Below are 19255 nucleotides of genomic sequence, written 5' to 3'. Positions count from 1 at the left end.
TGAGAGGAAGACAGATAATCAACAGGCCAAAAGGAAAGCGCGGGCCCATCCATCGTGCTCGGTCCTGGCTTTCCCGCCAGCCTCCCATCTAGTAACTCACCTAGTCCTCACAAAACCCCCCGCAGGGCCACTGCGGCCCTCATCTTGCCGATGAGGAAACAGATACCTGAGCAAAATCACGTCAGATGGCGGACAGCGCTGTGGAGGAAATAAAACAGGGCGACGGATGGACAGGGGTCGGGGATGGAAGGAGGAAGGACTTCGATGGGCAGGGGTCAAGGTGGGCCTCTCCGAGGCCTGCGAGCGGAGCTGGGAGCAGAGCATCCCAGGCCGAGGGATGTGCAAAGGCTCTGAGACAGGGCAGAGCTTGGGCAGATGAGGAACAGAGAATGGGCATGCGCAGTCTGGAAGCAGAAGGCGAGGCAGGAGAGGAGGTGGGAGGGCCAGGCGGGGGCCAGCTCCCGCAAGGACGTAAAGGGCCGGCGAGGAGTTGGGATTTGGTTCTAAGAGTTTTGAGAAGCCATTTGGGAGGCTGTGAGCAGGACCGGGACGTGGTCTGATGCCTCACTTTTGCTCGATGGCAAATAGCTCGGGCATCCTTGGGGCTGGGCCAGGCCGGCTGGAGGGAAGGGGCCAATGGGGATGGGAAAGGGCCCGGGAATCTCACAGAGGCTGCCGTGGCATAACATCCACTAGCAGCAGAAGACAGGATCCCAGCCCCAGCTCTGCTCCCGAGTTCTGGGGAACTTGGGCAATTCCCATCCCGACGTCTGCACCTCAAGGCCGGTTTGCTCGGATGTCAAACTTCAGAGCTGGACTAGTTATTGTAAAGGGTCCATCAGGTCCAACCCTCTGGCATGGGACTGGGGTCTTTGAGGAAGGGGGCAGGTGCCTAGGGCAGGTGGGCTGCAGGTTGAGGGTGCAGCCAGAGACGGGCTTTCCCAAGGCCGTGGCTCAGCCCCTGGCTGCAAAGACCCACCTGACCCTCTCCTCTCTGAGCTGGTGACTCCTGGCCTGAGCAGGACCTGCCAAGTGGAGAGTTCTCTCCCTCCCTCAAAATACAAACCAAAAAAAGAGTTTGCCCCAGAAACACTCCACCTGCCATTGGTGAAGATCCCTGATTGCACCCACCCAACTGCTTCTGCCACATGGGGCAGAGTCAGCCGGACTCTGAATGTGCTACATGAGGGGATGGAGGGCCCGAGGAGTGTGGGGTCTGAGGGGGACGTGGGTCTGAGGAGACCACGGGGTGTGAGGGGAACGTGGGGGTCTGAGGAGAGTGTGGGGTGTGAGGGGATGTGGGGGTTTGAGGAGAGAGCGGGTGTGGGGGGGACATGTGGATTGGAGGAGAGTGTGGGGCGTGAGGCGTGTGGACGTGGGTGACTCCGCGTGAATGAGTGAAGGGGTGTGAGCGTGAGTGTGAGTGGGGGGTATGTGTGTGCATGGGTTAGTGTGCACTTTACTATGGCTGAGTGTGAGTGTGAGTACCAGCGGTGTGGTGCTGCAGCCTGAGTGCGAGTGAACGTCTGTGAGCGTGGGCGAGACTGAATGCGCATGTGCACCCAGCCAGGAGGGTGTTGTCGGGCGCGGGGGTGGGGCTGTCCATGGGTGTGGATCAGTGAGCTGCTGCCTGCATGAACCTAAGTGTGACTGTGATTGTATGTGTAACTAAGTGAACATTCACACATGTGCAGGTGCGCGCCTGTGCCAGGTTGTGTGTGACCATGATTGTGCTTGTGTCTGAATTTGTATGCTTTTGTGGGTATGTGCCTGTGTGAGGTTGTGTATGACTTTGAGTGTGGGAGTGTGTACGTGTGTACGTGTGTGTGTGACTGAACCCAGGTATTCATGGAGTATGTGCCTGTATGTGGGTGTGGGTGTGACTGCATCAGTCTGTTTATGTGGTGCATTGTTGCATAACCATGAGAGTGGCTGTGTGTGTATGTGGGTGTGCCTGGGTGTCCCTGGGTGTATGGGAGTGCGTGTGAGTACAGAATGTGTGTGTTGAGTGAACTGGTGTGGAGGTGTGAGGATATGAATGCGGGATGAGTGTGGGCAAGTGCTTTGAGGGAGACGAGTTGCTGCACCCACATAGTCAGCGGGAGACTGTGCATGGCTGTGTATGCGACAAGCGATTCCCAAGTGGCAGGGCCTGGGGCATCTTGCTGCTTGACCCCTTGGGGACAAGGGGCAGGGGCAGCGTCGTCAGCGAGGGGCCGGGCCACCAAGCGCGGGCGCCCCAGCTTCCTGGCAGCGCTGTTGCCATTGGGGCAGCGGTGAGCAGGGTTGGAGCGCGCCTGGTGGAGGGACCCGCCGTGCCGCCCAGGCCAGCGCTGGGTGTCCAGCCGGGCAGCCGCGGGGCGCTCTGCTGGGAGGGGCGCTTCTGGCCGTGACCAACCGCTGGAGCCGCCGCCTGGAGCCAAGGGTGGAATGGCCGCTCCAAGGCAAGGTCAAGGGCTGTCCTGGGGCCAGGCGCTTGGGGGCAGCCAGGCTGGGGTGCCCCTGGTGCCTGTCGGATTGCTGGGAACCAACTCCCGAGAAGTAATGCGGTCAGGTTGAGAGTCAGCTCCCCTGGCCCTGTAGGTGTGTGGAAGGGCCTGGAAGCGTGTGCAGGGAGCATGTGCACAATGGGGTGGGGGGGGGTGCACTATGGGCCAAGGGGGGTGGTGCATTAACTACCTCACATCCTTAACTCCGCCTGGGGAGGAAGTAGCTGTGCCTCCTGTGGAGCAGCTGTGCCCCATCGGTGTGGATATTTGTGGCTGTTTGCTCCCCAGCACATTTGCACCTGATTCTTCCAGTGGCCTGCATGGGGGGGGGAGCACGCCCCCTAAGTGCTGGTAGGGGGGACGGTTGCATTTATAACGCGGCCCCTTCCACCCCCAGGCACCTTTCGCCCAGTTCCCAGGAAGTGGCTGTGGAATTTGTTTCCAAATATAGACTCCGGTGGGCCAGGCGGCCTGTAGACAGCCCCTTGGCCTCACGGGCGGGACAGCCACCTTCCAGGAGGCCCAGGCCCGCAGGCCTCCACGCGGAGCTGATGGTAAAAATAATACTCATAAACGTGGCCAATAAAAAGGGGGGGAGGCCAAGCACTGGGTTACGAGCCCAGGACACCACCTGACCCGCAGTGACGTTTGGGTGGCCGCTGCCCTGCAGGCTAGCTCCCTCTGTACACATGTACTGGGCCTTCCACAATGACACACAGACCCACGCGAGTCATGCCACACACACTCAGGGCCCGGCCACCCTGAGCTCATAGGTGTTTTCACATGAGGAGGTACACAGGAAAAAACATAGATATTTTCAAAAATACCCTTTTTCAAGGAGGCACACAACATGACAATTCACATACAGACGAACATGACAGCAGAGAGACACACAAAGTCTCTCTCCAAATGGCACACTGTCACCCAGAGCGACTCGAGGATAGTTTCATATGCAGCCGCATGGAAAGCAGGTGCACACGCACAGCCCCTCTGCAGGTGGGTAGATGTGGAACCTCCAGCTCTGCCTGGTTTGAAGGAGACTGGGATGGGGCTGGGCTGGGATGTCCCAGCAGGAAGTGCTCTCACCTGTACCCCACTGTTTGGGGTCAGGCATTCCACCCATCAGTTTGGGGCCAGGAACCCCGGGGGAGCCGTTGGTGGTGGGACGCTCAAGGAAGTCTGGGAGGGCCCCCTGAACACAGCCTGGTGTCCCCCTGTGGGTGTTCCTGGAGGGCCAGGGTTAGGCAGTACCCAGCAGTCCTGGAGAAGTGCCAGTTGCGGGAAGAAAGCGTTTTGCGTGGAGGTGGGATGAGCCGGTCTCCGGAAGCAGGACACTGGTGTGGGAATTGAAAGGAAGGAAGTTGGAGAGTGAGGACCCCCAGTCCTTCCCTCTGGGCTCCCCTCTGGAGTTTGGGTTTCAGAGCTCCCCACCTTCTACAGAGATCCATTCTTTCTCACACCCGGGAGCCTGCGTGGGGGAGGCGTGTGCCAGAGCAAACGTGCCGCAGGGAAAAGGGTCTCGGGCAGGAAAAGCAGGGGCTCCCCTCGGGGTCCTGACCGGGAATCCTGAAGCGACCTGGACTTTGCTGAGGCCCCGCTGGGGTCTTGAGGCAGAGGGATTTCATGGCCTCGGAAGATGCACTCCATCCAAGGGGCGCAGTACTCGGGCCTGGCGCGCTCTCTCCACCCTGAGAATGGAGCACCTGGGAGAGGAAGGGCAGAACTTTCAGGCCAAGCATCTCTGTTCAGTGGTGGCGTCCACGCCCTGGGAGGGCGCTTTGAATCAGGCCAAGCCCACTTGGGAAGTGGCTGGGGTTCCCATTCAGGTTCTGCGTGAAGGCGCTGGGTGCCTTCCCAGCAGGCCTGTGTGACCTCGCCCGTGTCCTCACCCTCTCTGAATCTAATGATTTGTTTCACAGAATGGAGCCAGGTCCATCTCCTCTCCTCTTGCCACCCCATCGACTGTCCCTCCCTCCCCCCCCTTCTCTCCCTCCCTCCAGAGGACAGTGTGTACCAGCTTGAGGCTTTGATTAGGAAAGCCAGGATTTGGGAACAGAACAGGATTGGGAACAGAATACTGAGGTCTGGCAAGGAGAACAGTCTCTTCCAGTCCTCTCTCGCATCCTGCTAAGTGCTAGTGAAGCTGCAGCTGTCTACCCTCAGGCCCTCCTCCCGGTCCCTCTTTCTCCTCATTGGTGGAGGGGATAGAGACACCACAAGAGAGAGCGCTAAGGCTTTCCCAGAGACTCAAGGAGCAGTTGCCTCCAGGGTCAGCCTGGAAGTGCTGTTAGATGCGTAAAATGTGCTCTTTGCACTCACTCACCCAACAATGATCCCCCACCCCGCCTGCTTGGTAGAGCTCTATCTTGGAAGGCAGAAGCTGCTAGGCTCTGGAGTCAGACTGTCTGGGTGCAGACCCGGGTTCTACCAGTGGACTTTGGCCAGGAACTTTTGACTGAGTCCCAGGAATCTTTTCTGTAAAGTGGGGAGCAGGAGCCCCCTTCTCATGAAGCTATTAAAGGACCAATTGAGCGAGCGAAATGATGCTGCAACAGCCCTTAGCCTGTGACAGCTGTCAGCTCTCTAATGAACTCAAGGCTAGCACAGAGATTCTGAGCCTTAGATGTCCACATCTCCCCCTCTTTGTGGCTTTGAAGACACAAGCAGGGCTCTTCTGAAAATATTAATGCAAAATGCTGGGGAGAAAGAAGACAAAGGGACTTGGGGAGTTCCCTGAGCTGCCCCTGGACTCCCAGGCTCAAAAGGGGTGGGTGGGGGAACTTCAGGGTCATCTAGAATCTTCCGGGGATATTGCAAGCCCCATCCCAAGTGGGGGAAGAGAGCAAAGATTTGTCTTAAATGACCAGTTTGAAGTGGGACAGGATCGGCCACAGAGTGGAAACAGGCTAGAGGGAAATTGGTTCCTGTCCCAGTCCCGCAGCCAAAGCGTGCCGTCCTCCACCCACGCCTGCACCCCTGCTCTCCGTGGGCCCCCTCTCTTCTGGCTCCTTCCATGGCCAAGCAGTCCAGGCTGACCAGCGCCCTGGCTCCTTCCTTGAGAACAGCCATGGCCGGATGAGCTGGAAATAGGAAAATCCAGCCGCATTGTTCGCTGCCCAGTCCCAAAAGAGAGGGGCCCTTTCCACCCACAAATTCAAGAAGAAAGCAATGCAACCAAGAAATAATATTATTTAAATGTGATTTATACATTACATCCGTAATGGAAAAATTTTCTCTCAAAAGAAAAGGAGCATAATTTCTTCTTTCCCTCAGTAAGACCTTGGAGGCAACGGTACCGTCGCCTCCTTCCATTTAGCAGACCTTCTTTCCGGCAGGAGAAAGGGTTGCTTGGATGGCGGCCGGGTGGCTCGGATGCAGAGAGAGACGGGAAGAGCGGTGGCGACGCCTAAAGTTTCAGCTCAAACGGGGGGTGCGGGATTCCATTAAGAAATCCCCTGGCCCGCGCGCGGGCCTCCGCGGTCCCGGCTCGGAGCTGGGCCTTTGCGGGCGCTGGACCTTACCCCGCAGGGCTTCTGTTAAGCCGCAGTCTTCTCCTCTGTTTAAAAAGGAGGGATTATTCAAGTAGCGCCCAGAGGCCCCCGGCAGAAGCACGCGACTGTCCGCGGGGCGTCCCATTGTCGGGGACCTTCGCAAGACCCCCTAGTTGCCATGGAGAGCAGGAAATCGGGGGCCTGGGCGGAAACCCCATCGCCGGGAACTTTTCCACCGCAAACCTTTCACCCCAGTGTTTTCTGGGTGTGATTGCGGCGGGGGTGGGGGGTGAGGCTCGGGATTCCTGCCCCGGGACCCTTCTGTCTGGGCTGTCCCCAAAGGCCAGACACCCAGCGCCGGGAGGCCGCAGGAGAGCGGCTGGGGCCCTCGGCCCTAGCGGGCGTGGAAGGAGGATTGGGGTCCCCAGAGCAATCGTTTCTGTGCGGGATCCTTCCAGTTTGGGGGTTGACCGCAAAAAGCACCCGCACCCTCACCCGCCTCCCTTCACCTCCTCCAGGTCATTCCTGGAGTTTTCACTCGCAGCTGCAGACCGTGGCCTCCTTCGCGGCAGTTTCTGCAAAAGGAGTAAGGGACCCCCGGGCTTGGCTGTCCAGATTTAACCTGGCTATGGTAGTGTCAACAAAACCGCTTTTTACCCTTGACCCACATAGGCCCAACTCTGGAGGCCCGTGGGTCCGTAGGAATTTCCAAAATCACTGGCCTGCCTTTTTTTTTGGTCACAGAATGAAAGATGACTGAATCATTCGGCTGGGTTAGGAGATAGTGACCTGGTCTCGTTTAAAGGGAGCAATTGTTCTCGCAATTGCCACCTTCTTTGTTCTCTTGGCTGCTATGAGCGCTGACTCTCCTCTATACGAACCATCACCTCTCCCCCCCACCCCTTAAATCGCTTTTATGAAACATCGGATTGAGTTCTCTCCAGTGGGGACAGACACCTTCCTATTGAGGCCGGTCCAGGCTGGAAGGAGGGGCCTGGGCAACCAGAACTGGGGGCGCGCTGTTCCTCCCTCGTACTGAACCCCCCCTTTGAGTGAGCTTAACACGTGTGGATTTAATTTCCCTTTCTTGCTTGCTTTCTTTTCTGCCTCCCCCCCCCCCCCCCCCCCCCGTGAGGGAACAAGAAAAATAGTCTGCAGTGTCGACAGCGGGACACCATTCTGTTTGCCAAAGAAAATTTGTCTTTCCAGAGCCCCTGAGAGCGGCGGGCTCCCAAGTTTCCACCGCACCCGCTAGCTGAGAGGAGGGGTGTCCAGACAAGCGCTTGTGTGCACCCCAGACCTGCAGGTCTGAGTCTCTACCTTACGGGTGCAGAGTCCTGGTTCGTTATGTATAGACATTTCCCCACACCTTTGGGGGCTATGGGATGAAGGTTGAGGGGTAGATGATGCCCGAAACCTTTCAGCGGTTCCAGGCTGCGCCTTCTGCTGGCGTTGGCAGGCTTGGCGCAGCCGGGGTTGCGGGAGGTAGCTCCGGGGTTTTTTCTCCAGCCGGAGATCCTCACCTTCTCCCTCACCAGGGAGCCCCCAAATCAGAGGGGGGCCTGGACAGCAGCCCCTTGCCTCCCACATCCTCTTGCTGCCGCCTTCTTTGCTCTTTTGAAGTTTGCAAATCCCCAGCTTTGGTGCCGTGTCCACTGGGCCTCTTGACCGATATTCCTCTTCCATTTTTCATTTCCCTGCCCAGGAAAAACATCTCCTCCACCAAACGCGGGGGCACAGTGGGGGATATTTCCAAAGTACACACAATAACACCAACCCGACACCAACCTGGACAAGGGCACAATAAGAATTCTTAGGGAAAAAATGGGGAGAGAATATTGGATATTGAAGTAACAATAGCAGCCAGTATTCTTCCCAGATACTTCCGGCTCAAAGAAAGGGTAATTTAGGAGCTGAATAAAGCATTGGGAAGAGAAATACCGTGATGCTGGGAAAAATGTTTGAGCCAGATTTTCTAGGCAAGGAGGAAAGTGACTTCCTGAGAAAAGCGGGAGTTTTCCACCTTCACAGTGACCGTCTTTTTTGCAAAATGAGTTAGTTGGTCCAAGTTCACTGTCCTTTCTATTGTTATTATAATTCTTACTAAATTTCCCAGCCCCATTCACACTTCTACCAGCAGACATCTGGGTCAGACAGGGACACAGTGGGAGAGAATTGGAATGGGGATATAGTTCTAAGGGAGTTCTCTTTTGAGAGGAAAGAAATACCGCAGATTTGGATGTGGATTTCTTAACAGAAGGAACACGCGAAAGAAAAAAGATCCACAACAGTCGCCCCTTGCTTTTGTTTTCTTGGGCTTTTTCCGTGGGAACCTCTGCCCCCCCATTCATTGTATTAAAATCAGGGCACAGCAGGGGTAAGATGCAGAGGGAGGGAGCTCAGCTGGGGGCAGATCCCACAAAGCATCAGCATCCCCCAGCCGGGAGGGAGGTTGTGGGTGGCAGTGGGCTCTCCAGTTTACTGCCCTAGTGATTGAGAGGGGAAAAAAAATGGGGAGACAAATCTAGTCGAGGTCTGTCGTTTACTCCGTCCCTGGTGCGGCTCGGGAGCGCCCGGGCAGGCGGCTCGGTGAGGCTGGGCTTGCGGGCTCCTGTGTCAGCCGGGCCGGGCGGTCGTGGCGCCGGGGACGCGAGAAGGGAGCGGAGCGGAAAGGAGCTCGCCCGGCGCCAGTCCCGCCTTCCCCTTCCAGCCCGGGCTGGGCCCCGGCCTCGGTTTCCGGCCCACCTCGGCCCAGGGGTCAAATAGGGCCTCATCTGGAGGCTTCGGGGGAAGGAGGTCGGGTTGCGTTCTCGGCATCTGGGAGCCCACGCTGCCCCGAACGGGCCTCTCGTTTGGGAAAAGCGAAGGAGGAATCCGTTTGGAAACGAAAGCGAGGCTCGGGCAGCCCCCGCGGCCTGGCCCAGAGGAGGGATGCGGGTTCGGCTCGCGGGGAGCCGCCGAGGCTGCGGGCGGGCGGGCCCAGGCGCCCGGCGCCCGCCGCGCGCCCGACCTTGACTCCCGGGAACGCGGGCCGCCGGCGTCCCTGAGGATTTCCTGCTCCGTCGTTCCCGCCCGGGGCGGAGAGGGCTGGAGGCCCTGGGGGCGGCGGGAGGGGGCGCGAGACGCGGGCTCAAACCCCAAAGCCGGGGCAAGTCCAGCCCCCGCCGCCCTCCGGCTGCCCGGCTGCGCCCCGGGGAACTTACCCTTGCGGCAGGCCGGGCGCTCGCGCTCCCGGCGCGGGGCGGACCGCGCTCCTCTCTCGGCACCGCCGGGGGCGTCTCCGCCGGCGTGTCGCCGCCGAACCTAGGCGGGTGCCAGCTGCGCGCAGAAGCTGACACACTTCCGCCAGCGGGCTGCTTGGTAATTATGCCCATCGATCAGTCTCAAAATAATCATCGTTATTACAAAACAAAACAGAGGCACCGCGTCCTTCTGCGGGCCTCGGCTTCAATTCTTCTCTGCAGAAACCAGCCCTCTCCATGTCCCCCCTCACCACCCACTGGCTCCCGGGCCACGCCGGGGCTTTGCTAAGGGGGGGGGGGGGGGCGCTCGCAGGATGGCCTTTCTCTTAGCAAGAAACCTTGCGGCCACTCGCTCCGGGCGTCTCGGTCTCATTTCCCCTCCGCGATAATCCAGTCGTTACTACTAGGCTGGTCCACCAGCGAGTCCTCGGGTATCGCCTCCCGAGGATAACCAGCTGGAGACGCCTCAAAATTCATTTGCCAAGGGCTCCTCCGCAGGAAAAAAATAAATCATTTTTAACGAAGAAGAAGTAGCCCTTGCTTCCTGAGAGACTCCCCCGACCCCTCTCCCCTCCCCCCAATGACTTGATTTCTTTCCAGTCGGGGGGCTGAGATGGGCTGCCACCTCCTTTCGACCCCTGCTCCTCCTTAAAAAAATCGATCTCTATTTGTGTCTGATGGTCGCCACCCCCATTTCCCCAGAGAGCGCTGGCTTTGTTTATTTCTTTATTTATTCCCTGGGCCGAAGTGGCCGGCACTTGGGGCTGCGCAGACCCAGGCCGGGACTGCTGGGCGAGAGGCAGAGACATTCATCTCCTGCCGCTGCCCCCCAGTCAAGCGTGACAGCCCGGGGCGGGTTGCGTGACCGGTGACGTCTCCAAGTCCTATAGGTGCAGCGGCTGGTGAGATAGTCGGTATCGCCTGCTTGCCTCTTTATTTTATTGGGGTATGCCTGGTAATAAACAGTAATATTTAATTTGTCCGAGACCACAAACCAACTTCGAGCTGGGCGGTACGTGCTCATCTTGATAGACCTTGGAAGGCGGCCTGGACTCAAAGGGGGTCTCTTTTGGGGGCCTTTCCAAACTTTTCACCTGAAGAGCCCTCCCCAGCAAGGCGCCACTCCTGGCTGGTGCGCTGGAAAAGAAGAGGTGGGATTTTTGGAGGTGAGTGTCCACCCAGCGAGCTAAAGGGGTGGGGGGAAGAGGGTTTTCTCTGCACTTGGCCTGTCCATAGCCCTGGCTCCCCCCTCCCCAACTCAGGCCCTGTTGCATCCTACGGGCGCCCTACCCCACCCTACCCCACCGGCCGTGGCAAGAAGAATGAACGCATTCACTTGTGTTCTGCCTTCGTGTGTCACCTGGCAAGAATGGATTCCTCCACGAAGATAAAAAATCCCAGTGTGCCTGATGGCCCCACGGCCCGCACTCCCCAAACTAAGCGAATCTAGCTGGGCAATTACTTGGGGGAGTCCGGATTTTCCCTCTTGGACGGGGCCTGCCGATTATTTATGGGAATTTCTTTTATCCACAAATCTCTGGGACTTTAAGGGGATTGGAGCGGTCTTTCTGGATTTCCCCTCCCTCTACCACAGATGCCTGGTCCAGGCTCATCCTCAAGCCATGTTTGTTTTCTGTGTCCCGCTGGGGGTCTGCCTCCATGGCCAGCCCAAAGGTTGCTGAGCTGACATTTTGGAAGGGCGAGGGTGTCTTTACAAATAAATAAACCGCCTCGGCAAAGGGCTGTTTGGAAACAAACCTGGTAGGGAGAGTGAGAACTATAGTAAGCCCGAGTTGGTTTTCTCCGTGGTTGTCCGGCATTTAGAGTTGGACAGTCCACTTTGGAATTGTACAAGGATGTGTCTGTCAGGTCTGGCCTGGGATGTGAGTGGGAGCGGCCACGGGACTGCACAGAGGTGGCTGCTCATGGCCGGACCTTCCTCTCTTCTCCATCTCCCACCCCACCTTAGACCTTGGCCAGCAGGTCTGAGTCCCTGGAGAACCACTGAAAAGAACGGGGGAGAGGGGGTCCAGGGGGCGAAGGTGGGCCACAGAACAGGTCTGGGACGTGGACCCCAAGCCTCATCCCCAAGAAGCAGTGCTCCAATCTGGTTCTGCTCAAGCGGAGACGCTGCAGGCTGTATGTTTAGGCGGCTGCTGACCTCTTCAACTCGACCCTCAAAATAATACATTTCCGAGAGGGGAGGGCCAGCGGGCGGCTAAGGGGAAATGAAAACCCCAGCTGCCCCCAAGGACTGTTGGATTATTTTAATAAACTGGACACTGCCTTGTGTACTCCCCAAGCCGGGGAGGTCTGGAGGCCGGGCCCGGGTGTTTGTGTGGGGGGAAAGGGGGCGCAGCGCAAGGCGACTTCTTGGCATCTTTGATCTCGGCCCGCATCCAAACGCACCTTCACCCCGCCTTCACCCCGGAGTCGCTGAAAGTCGGGGTGATGAGTGGGGGTGGGGCGGGGAGATAGGGCGACCAGCGCCGACTGCGCGGCGCGGCTCCGCTGGGCCAGGCGGGGTCACGCAACGCTGCGGGGCGAGGCCAGCGATGGACAGAGAATGCGGGCGAAGCTGCGGAGGCGCACGGCAGTGCGTGCGTGTGCGCTTGTCGTGCGTTCACACTTCTCCGCCCGCTCGCGCCGCCGAGATTACTTCCCGGGCAGAAGCCGAGCGGGTTTGCGATGCTTTGTGCAGGAATTTTTGCAGCCGCCGCGGGCTCCGAGAAGCGGAGATGGATGGAGGTTGGAAAGGGGGTGGAGAGGAGGGGGTGACGGCGAGGTCTGGGTTGGGGAGTCAGGTTGTGGTTTGGCGGTTCGGGAAATCTAGTGCAAAAGATGGTGGGGGGGAGAGGAAGGAGAGGGAGGGGAGAGGGGGAAGGAGAGAGAGGGAGAGGGGAGGAGAGGAGAGGAGAGAAGGCGGCGTGAGGTCCCAGTTAGCTGGAGAGGCAATTCCAGTACTTTGCAAGCACCCAGGCGCCCCGCGTGTGGAGCTCAGCTGAGCCTGTTTGTATTGAGGGGGGGTGGGGCGGAGGAACGGTGTCTCACCTCGGATTCCAGAACTTTAACCCTAAAGCGGCGTTCAGAAACGGCTTCCACCCTTCCCACGGCTCCCTCTTTCCCTCCCTGGGCTTGCAAAGCAAGAGGGAGCCCGGAGACGCCGCCGCTGCGGGTGCCCCCGGAGGCTGCTGCTGGGCGTTCTGGGGAGCCTGCTGGCGCCGGACCGCTGGGAAGAACTTGGGGGAGACCGAGCGCGGAGGAGGTGTGTTTCGGCCTCGGGCAGTCGCCGCCGAAGCTGCAGCGGTGGGTGTTCCTTTGTAGGCAGCCGTAGCCGCTAGTCTGGGCAAGCCGTTCCCCGCATAACCCCGGGAGCCACCATGCCCGCGCCCCCGCCTCGCCGCTGGCTTCCCTGCTAGGAGCAAGAGGGGATGCGGTGAACGCCGCGGCTTCGCCGAGTGAGGTAACCGTCCCCGCCGATGGCCCGGGAGGCGCGGGAGGGAGCACCGCCTGCTCCGGGCGGCGCGAACGTGGCTTTCCAGCCTCACCCTGGATGCCCGGCCGCCCGGCTCGTGGCGATTTCGCGCTCCGGGAGCTGCCCCGCTCGTTGAGCCGGGGAGGCGGTCGGGGCTCGGGGAGCGGCGTGGAGGTTTGCCGGACGCGCGGCCTGGTTCTGTCAAGCCGCATCTGGTTCGGCCCGGCGAGTCCCGAGCTCCTGGCGAGGGCGCGGGGTAGGATCCTCTCCCGGGCCAGCAGTGGAGGGGCGCGCGTGTGGGGGCGCCAGCCCCGCTTTCTTTTGTTGTGAGCCGGCGGCGGGGCTCCGTCCCCGCCTCGCCCCAGTGAGGGAAGCTGCGGAGAAGTCGGTCCGCGGAAGCTCTCCTCTCTTCTGCAGTTCCGGGATGGGACCCAGCCTTTCGCTTCAGGGGCTGCTAAGATTTTGGGGGCCACCCTTTGCACCCCCTTCCTCATCTCCCCTGTCTTTGAGGGGAAACCACTATTTGGGAACGCGGAGGGGACTGGAAGGAGCTCCAAGAGCAGGAGGAGGGCCCCCTGGAGCTTGGGAAGTTTCGCGGCTGGTATCGTGCAGGCTCCGACCGCGACAGAACACACACTCGGGCCTTCGCGTCCGACCCGGGCGGCGGCTGCAGCGCCTCGAGCCTATGCTGGGTCTGGGACCGAATTTTGCCCTCGCCAAGCCCGAGCTGGGCCCTGCAGCCCCCGCGGGCCAGGCCGGGTGGAAGCTGCAAGAAACCTTTCTCGGCCTGGCCGCCCGAGCAGTGCCCGCCCGGGGCTGCGCAGCCGGGAGAGCAGGAAAAGGCGCACCCAGGCCGGCGCTGAGCAGGGCCTCGGGCACCCGGTGATGCGCCGCCCTCCGAGCTGCTGCGGCACCGTCGCTTTTCTCTCCTGGGCTCCTGCTTGGCTAATTTTTTAGACTTAACTTTTTTTGTTTGTTTAAGGTCGGGGGAAAGCGGAAGGCTTTTAATTTTAAGAACTGTGATTGATAAACGATGACCGTGAATTCCGTGGACCTGGTTTCTCAATCTGCACATCCCTCCCCTGTATGTGTTTGGTTTTGCAAGAGGCGGGTTGTTGCAGGCATTTGGCCTCTTGCAGAAAAAAAAAAAAAAACCTCTTGCGAGGTTTAATAGAGTTCTGACAGTCTCCTGTAATTCCAGGACGAAAAAAAAATTCTCCAAAGGACACTGGGTTTTTGTTTTGTTTTGTTTTGGGTCTGTACCCGATGGCTTCCAAAAATACCGACTCCTTATCTTTATTGGCTCTTCCAGAAGTCCAGACAAATTTGACGGGCAACTGGCTGGTGCCGGCCTCGCTGCCTCCGGGTCTGACGCGGGGCTTTCACAGGAGGTTGTGCGTGGTCATGAAATAATAGTAATGGTAATGATAGGCCCTTCTGCTTTGGGGTGCTGGCCGCGGGAACCCGGCGACCAAAGTGCCGCCTCTGTCTTTAGAACTGCGCTCTCCAAACTTCTCTAATTGCACCCTCTCCCCGGTCCTCAGAGCAGAACCCTGCGGCGCAGGCACCGCGCCGGGCGCACCATGGCCGCCGCAGACGAGGGCTTTGGCCTGGCGCACACGCCTCTGGAGCCAGACCCCAAGGACTTGCCCTGCGACTCGAAATCCGAGAGCGCGCTAGGGGCCCCCAGCAAGTCCCCGTCGTCCCCGCAGGCCGCCTTCACCCAGCAGGTAAGAAGATCGCCCGCCTTGGGGCCCTTTGCAAGAACCCCAACCGGGCGGAGGAGGCCGAGCCCGAGAACCTGCCGAGCCCCCGCCCGAGGAAAAACACCCAAACCCGCCGCCCATTGTCATCCCTCTTTCTTTTTACTCCCATTCAATCCCACCTTTCTCTGGCCAAATACCAGTGTATCCTAATCGCCCCCTTTTGTGACAATTACCCCAATGTCGAGAGGAATTTGGACATGTATTTCGTTTTTAAGGGAAGTCTCAATTATCCAGCTCTTTGGGGCCAGCTAACAAAGGCTTGGATAACTCCTCTCCTGCTGCACTGGTGTAGACCCGGCCCAGATCGCCTCATTAAGGGCCGGGTCAGCGGCCGCTTCAGGACGGCAGGAGCGATGGCTTGACCCCTCTTCAGATCTTCCGTAGCCTTCGCCTCCACCCGTCTTCTCCGCGCCGCCGCCGCCGCGACCCGCGCGGGCACCATTTGTCTTTGGGTCAGGGCCCGGCGGGCTAGTGCGCCCTTCCTGGCGGCGGGGAGAGCTCAGGGCTGGGTCTCGAGGGTGCACCGAGCTGCGGGCTCGCCTGGCTGGTAAGCTGGGCCCGAGCGAGCGAGGAACCCGGCCGCGCGCTCCTGGCGCTGAACCCCGGCGCGCTGGGGTGCCCCGGGGCGGCCTTGGCAGACCCCGACGCATTTCAAATAGGGTGTCAACTGGCGCGAAGCGGCGCAAATTGAGTTTAAGAGATACTTAGACGTAGGTAAAACCCTTCATTCCTGGGAATTCGATGTTTGTCCTGGCTGTTCCCTGCCCCTCTCCTTTGCCCTTGAAAGGCCAGGAAAATGTATGCACATTTGTAGAGAAACAGAGAGCTTGGGCACATAGATGGGAAACTTACAGATTTCTTTTTAAAAGGTAAAGCAAGTCCACTGATTGGGCAGTTACAAATTATTTCAAAATGGAGACTGAGTGCATTTTTTTTGCATTGGTTTTGTAAAATAACTTTAACTTGAAAGCGAAATTGTTTAAATGACTTCACCTTGTGTCCAATAATCTGCACAGCTCAGGGTGAAAGGAGCTGCATGGGGGAAGGCCTTTGAAAGTTTATTAATAGAGACATTCAGAATTAATTTTTATTTGGGGCTGTGGGTACATAATATATACTTTGTAAAATTTAAATTTGCAACCCTGGTTGAGAATAAATAAATACGCACATATACAGTATTTGCACTTCTGTATATTTTATGTTTGGGCACATAGGTGTCTATATAAGAGTATCCTGAGTGGGTTATTTCTAGATTGAAAAGTTTCTCCTCCTTCCCCCTTTTGCCCATTTCTGCTTCTTGGCCAAACCGTTTGAAATTGCCCCCCCCCCTTTTTTTCTCAGCCCCTTCCTCCCTGTGGACATTTCCGAGCACCCTGGAAAGGCAGGGATGATTCTCTAGCATTATGCCGGTGGTATTAGGGGGAGAGGGCACTCCTGGGGATCAAGTGGTGGCTGCACACCCCCTCTGGGGCTGAGTTGACACCGGGATTCCTAGGGAGAGGCTGCCGGCTGTTCCAGAGCCCGGGCAGCCTTGTAGTGGGCTGGGGCAGCTTGCCACCTTCGGGCCCTCAGGGCCCCAGAATGAAGGCGATGTGGCCTCAGGGTTTCTGGGGAGTTTGGGGCAGGTGAGGGAAGGCCCACGGTCCCCCCCCCCCGCCCCCCCCCCCCCCCGGCTTGTCTAGGTCTGACTTTAATCTCCTTCCTGCAGGGCATGGAAGGCATCAAGGTGTTTCTCCATGAAAGAGAGCTGTGGCTGAAGTTTCACGAAGTCGGCACGGAAATGATCATAACCAAGGCTGGAAGGTGAGGCGGCCACTTCCCGGGAAGGGGCCAGGGGAAACTGGGAGAGAGGACAAAGCAGCAGCAAAGGTGGACCGGGAGACAGGCGAGAAAGGAGAGGGGAGAAAAGAGAGGGAACCAAGAGAAAGCAAAGAAGAGAAGGAGAGACAAAGGGAGAGAAGAACCAAAAGTTTGTACCAGTCAGTTCTTTTTAAAGAGGTCCAGGGAGAATTCCTCCATCGCTCCCAAGCAGGATGGGGGAAATTCCCTGAAACTGCGCCCCTCCGAAGCCGGGCATTTCTTCCACCTGGTTCGGATCCGGGACTAATAAAGAGCTTGGGAGGCCAAGCTATCTGGACCGATTAAAAATGGAGAAAGGAAGAGAGGAGGCAGCGAGAAAGGGAAAACAGGCCCGGAGAAGACTAGGGGATGAGAGTGGCTTTGGGTTTCACCGGGTCTCCCCTGGATTCCTCGCCCCCACTCCCACTTCCCACCCTCCGTGACCTTGGCATGGTTCCAGGGTCCCACCCAATTGCCAAACTCTGAATCGTTGCATGTATTCGCTACCTCTTCCATTGTTTATAGAAATCAGGCGAAGCCTTTGAAACTGAACCGGGGCTCGGCCGGGCTCTATATACAGACACCGATAAACACGGCAGCTTCGCCAAGACACTCACCCGGGCCTGCCTTTTAAGAGCTCCAGGAGTCTTAGCTAGCGAGGCCGTCCTGGTGGGGGAGGGGGGGAGCCTTGCCGCCCTGCGCCTTAGAGCGTGAGTGAGTGCGCGCCGGAGCCCCTTCCCCGCATCCCGCCGGCTCCTCATCTGGTGCTCCGAAGGCGGAAAGCCCAGCGTGCACCCAGAGCAGGCTGCGAAGGGGGACCAGCGGGTAGGCCCGAGGCACCCGCTGGGTGAAGGGGGAGGGTGGAGCCGCCTCGCCAGATGCCCCGGTTCTCCGGCCGAAGCCTCCGGCAGTAAACTGGCACCAGTGACATTTATTATTATTTGAAATTAAACAACGTCTGCTCCCCTCCCGCTCCACCCGAGGCCCGAGTGAGCTGGGAGGCGCGTTCTGTTTACACCAAAGCATTGAGGTCTGCCCATTCCGCGGAGCCTGGAGCGCCCCGGCCGCTGCTGCCCGGCCGCTGCCGCCCGTCCTCCCAGCCGAAGCCGAGAGGATCTAACTATAAAAGGCCTGCGATCCTGGGCCTCCGCCTCCGGGCGCGACGGAGCCGATAAACACCGCGGGGCTCCCGCTCCGGGGCTCGAAAGGGGAGGCCTGCGCTCACTTTCCTGCCCTTCCTGAGCGAGCCAGGCCGCAGCAACCCGTCGCTTCGCTCCCCGCCAGCCTGCGAGTCCCTGCGTCCCGGGGCGCAGGCCGCCCGAAGCGGGTTAGGAACGGGGAGTGCGCCGGGGTGCTCAGGGGCAGTGCGCGCAGCGTCGACGGGCGCTGCCCGCTTTCTAACCACCGGATCCCGAGTTCAGGCCCGCGTTCTGGCGGAAACTGAAGCCGGATGGGTTTTGAATTTCTCTGCGGAGGGCCACCGAGTCTCGCCTCTGCGAGAAAGAGTGCCTGGCGCCTTGGAGGAGTCGTGGGGCATTTAGGAATAAACTCCAGCCCTCAGAGGCCCGTGTCAGAGGTCAGCCACGGGGCTAGATCGTCCAGCTCTGGGGACGAGGGACCCAAGCCGAGACAGGGAGTGTGTGCTCAGCCACGCGTGCAAAGCCGTGAGTGTGTCCCCAGAGCACATACACCTTCGTGTCCACGTGACACCGCAGCCCAGCGCTGATGGGTGGAAGCACCTGGCAGGACGGAGGAAAAGACCAGCTTTGTGCCTGGTAAACCTTCTCTAGAGCCCCCCAAAAGAGCAGATGCCTGGCCCTGCAAAGAGCAGTCAGCAAGAGCTAAAATGGGGTCCTTTTCAGGTCCCCTCCTAAACTAGTTCTCTGAAAGCCCTCAGCTCCTGGTTTCTATTTTCCTCCCAGAGACAACAGTTGCCACCGGTCTCCTCTTTCTCATCCCTTCAACTTCCTACTCCCCTTAACTTCTAGGAAACGCGGGATGGATCTTGGTGGGAGCGGAGCGGGGCCAATTTTCACTCCCCTGTTTCTCAAGAAATCCTTTCTTCTGTTAAAATTTCTCAATGTGCCCTTCAGAATATTGCCATTAACACCAATCTTCAACCTCTCTCCCTCTCCTCCCCCCCACCCCATTCCCTAGGCGGATGTTTCCCAGTTACAAAGTGAAGGTGACTGGTCTTAACCCCAAAACCAAGTACATTCTTCTCATGGACATCGTTCCTGCAGACGACCACAGATACAAGTTTGCAGATAACAAATGGTAGGCCCCGGGGCCCTGGGGGAGGACAGACGGGCCGGTAAAAACGGAATTCCCCCTTCCCATGGACCTAATACACATTTTTAAAGCTACTACTGTGTGCTAGACGATTTTGTGCCTATTCTGTTGCATCCCCCTAACAACCCTGAGTCGAAGAAATAACAGTCACTAATCCCATTTTATAGATGGGAACGTGGAGGCTCAAAGTGAGGTTCTTGCCTAATGCAATGACTACACTCGCTGGTTGTGGATGATTTTTTTTTTTAAAGGGAGTTATTGTTACTAAAGGCTGGAGGTATTTCTAAGGGGCGTAAAACCATTTACAATTATTTTTTATGAGTTACTCCTTTAAACATGCCTTTTTATGAAATTGCAAAATCGGCCAGTGTTATTTCCTTTAACCTGGAAAAAAAGGAGAGGCCTATTTCTCGGTTATATTGCCCCACGGCTGCCAAGCGTGCAGAGGCTTGGAGGGAAAGCCCTCTTTGAAAACCCTCAAGGAGTTTTCTGAGACTTTTTGCTTGTGAGGCTCCCAAAACCCACGATTGTTCATGGGCAGCAAGCGGCTTCAAGATCCTTCTGCGCTGCCGCGGGCGCTAAGGGAGGAATTAGGCAAACGAATAAAGAGCCAGGCTCCAGGCTCTCTGGGGGGACGCCCGGGATGGCCCCCAGTGGATGC

At 58.3% G+C, this 19255-nt stretch overlaps 1 protein-coding gene and 1 long non-coding RNA gene across 3 annotated transcripts in view; one reads left to right on the top strand and one right to left on the bottom strand.

The window, feature by feature from the left end:
* Positions 1-5671: 5671 nt before the first annotated feature.
* Positions 5672-10007, bottom strand: LOC111763531 (uncharacterized). Its single transcript, XR_002796384.2, has 2 exons — positions 9184-10007; positions 5672-6045 (listed from the first exon to the last, which is right to left on the bottom strand). It is a non-coding gene; the product is annotated as an uncharacterized lncRNA (long non-coding RNA).
* Positions 10008-10179: 172 nt separating this feature from the next.
* Positions 10180-19255, top strand: part of TBX5 (T-box transcription factor 5) — a 43202-nt gene continuing 34126 nt past the window's right edge. The window contains exons 1-4 of one of the 2 annotated variants that reach the window (XM_058281411.1): positions 10180-10388; positions 14242-14427; positions 16172-16266; positions 18460-18579. In XM_058281411.1, the coding sequence (XP_058137394.1) occupies positions 14281-14427; positions 16172-16266; positions 18460-18579 (362 nt within the window). In that variant the 5' untranslated portion in view covers positions 10180-10388; positions 14242-14280. Of the gene's footprint in view, positions 10389-14020; positions 14119-14241; positions 14428-16171; positions 16267-18459; positions 18580-19255 lie in introns of those variants that run through there. The other variant, XM_058281410.1, reaches the window with a different exon arrangement.

This window comes from Dasypus novemcinctus, chromosome 19, assembly GCF_030445035.2.
Source record: "Dasypus novemcinctus isolate mDasNov1 chromosome 19, mDasNov1.1.hap2, whole genome shotgun sequence".
Taxonomy (NCBI): Eukaryota; Metazoa; Chordata; class Mammalia; order Cingulata; family Dasypodidae; genus Dasypus; species Dasypus novemcinctus.
This window is presented reverse-complemented; position numbering and strand designations above follow the sequence as displayed.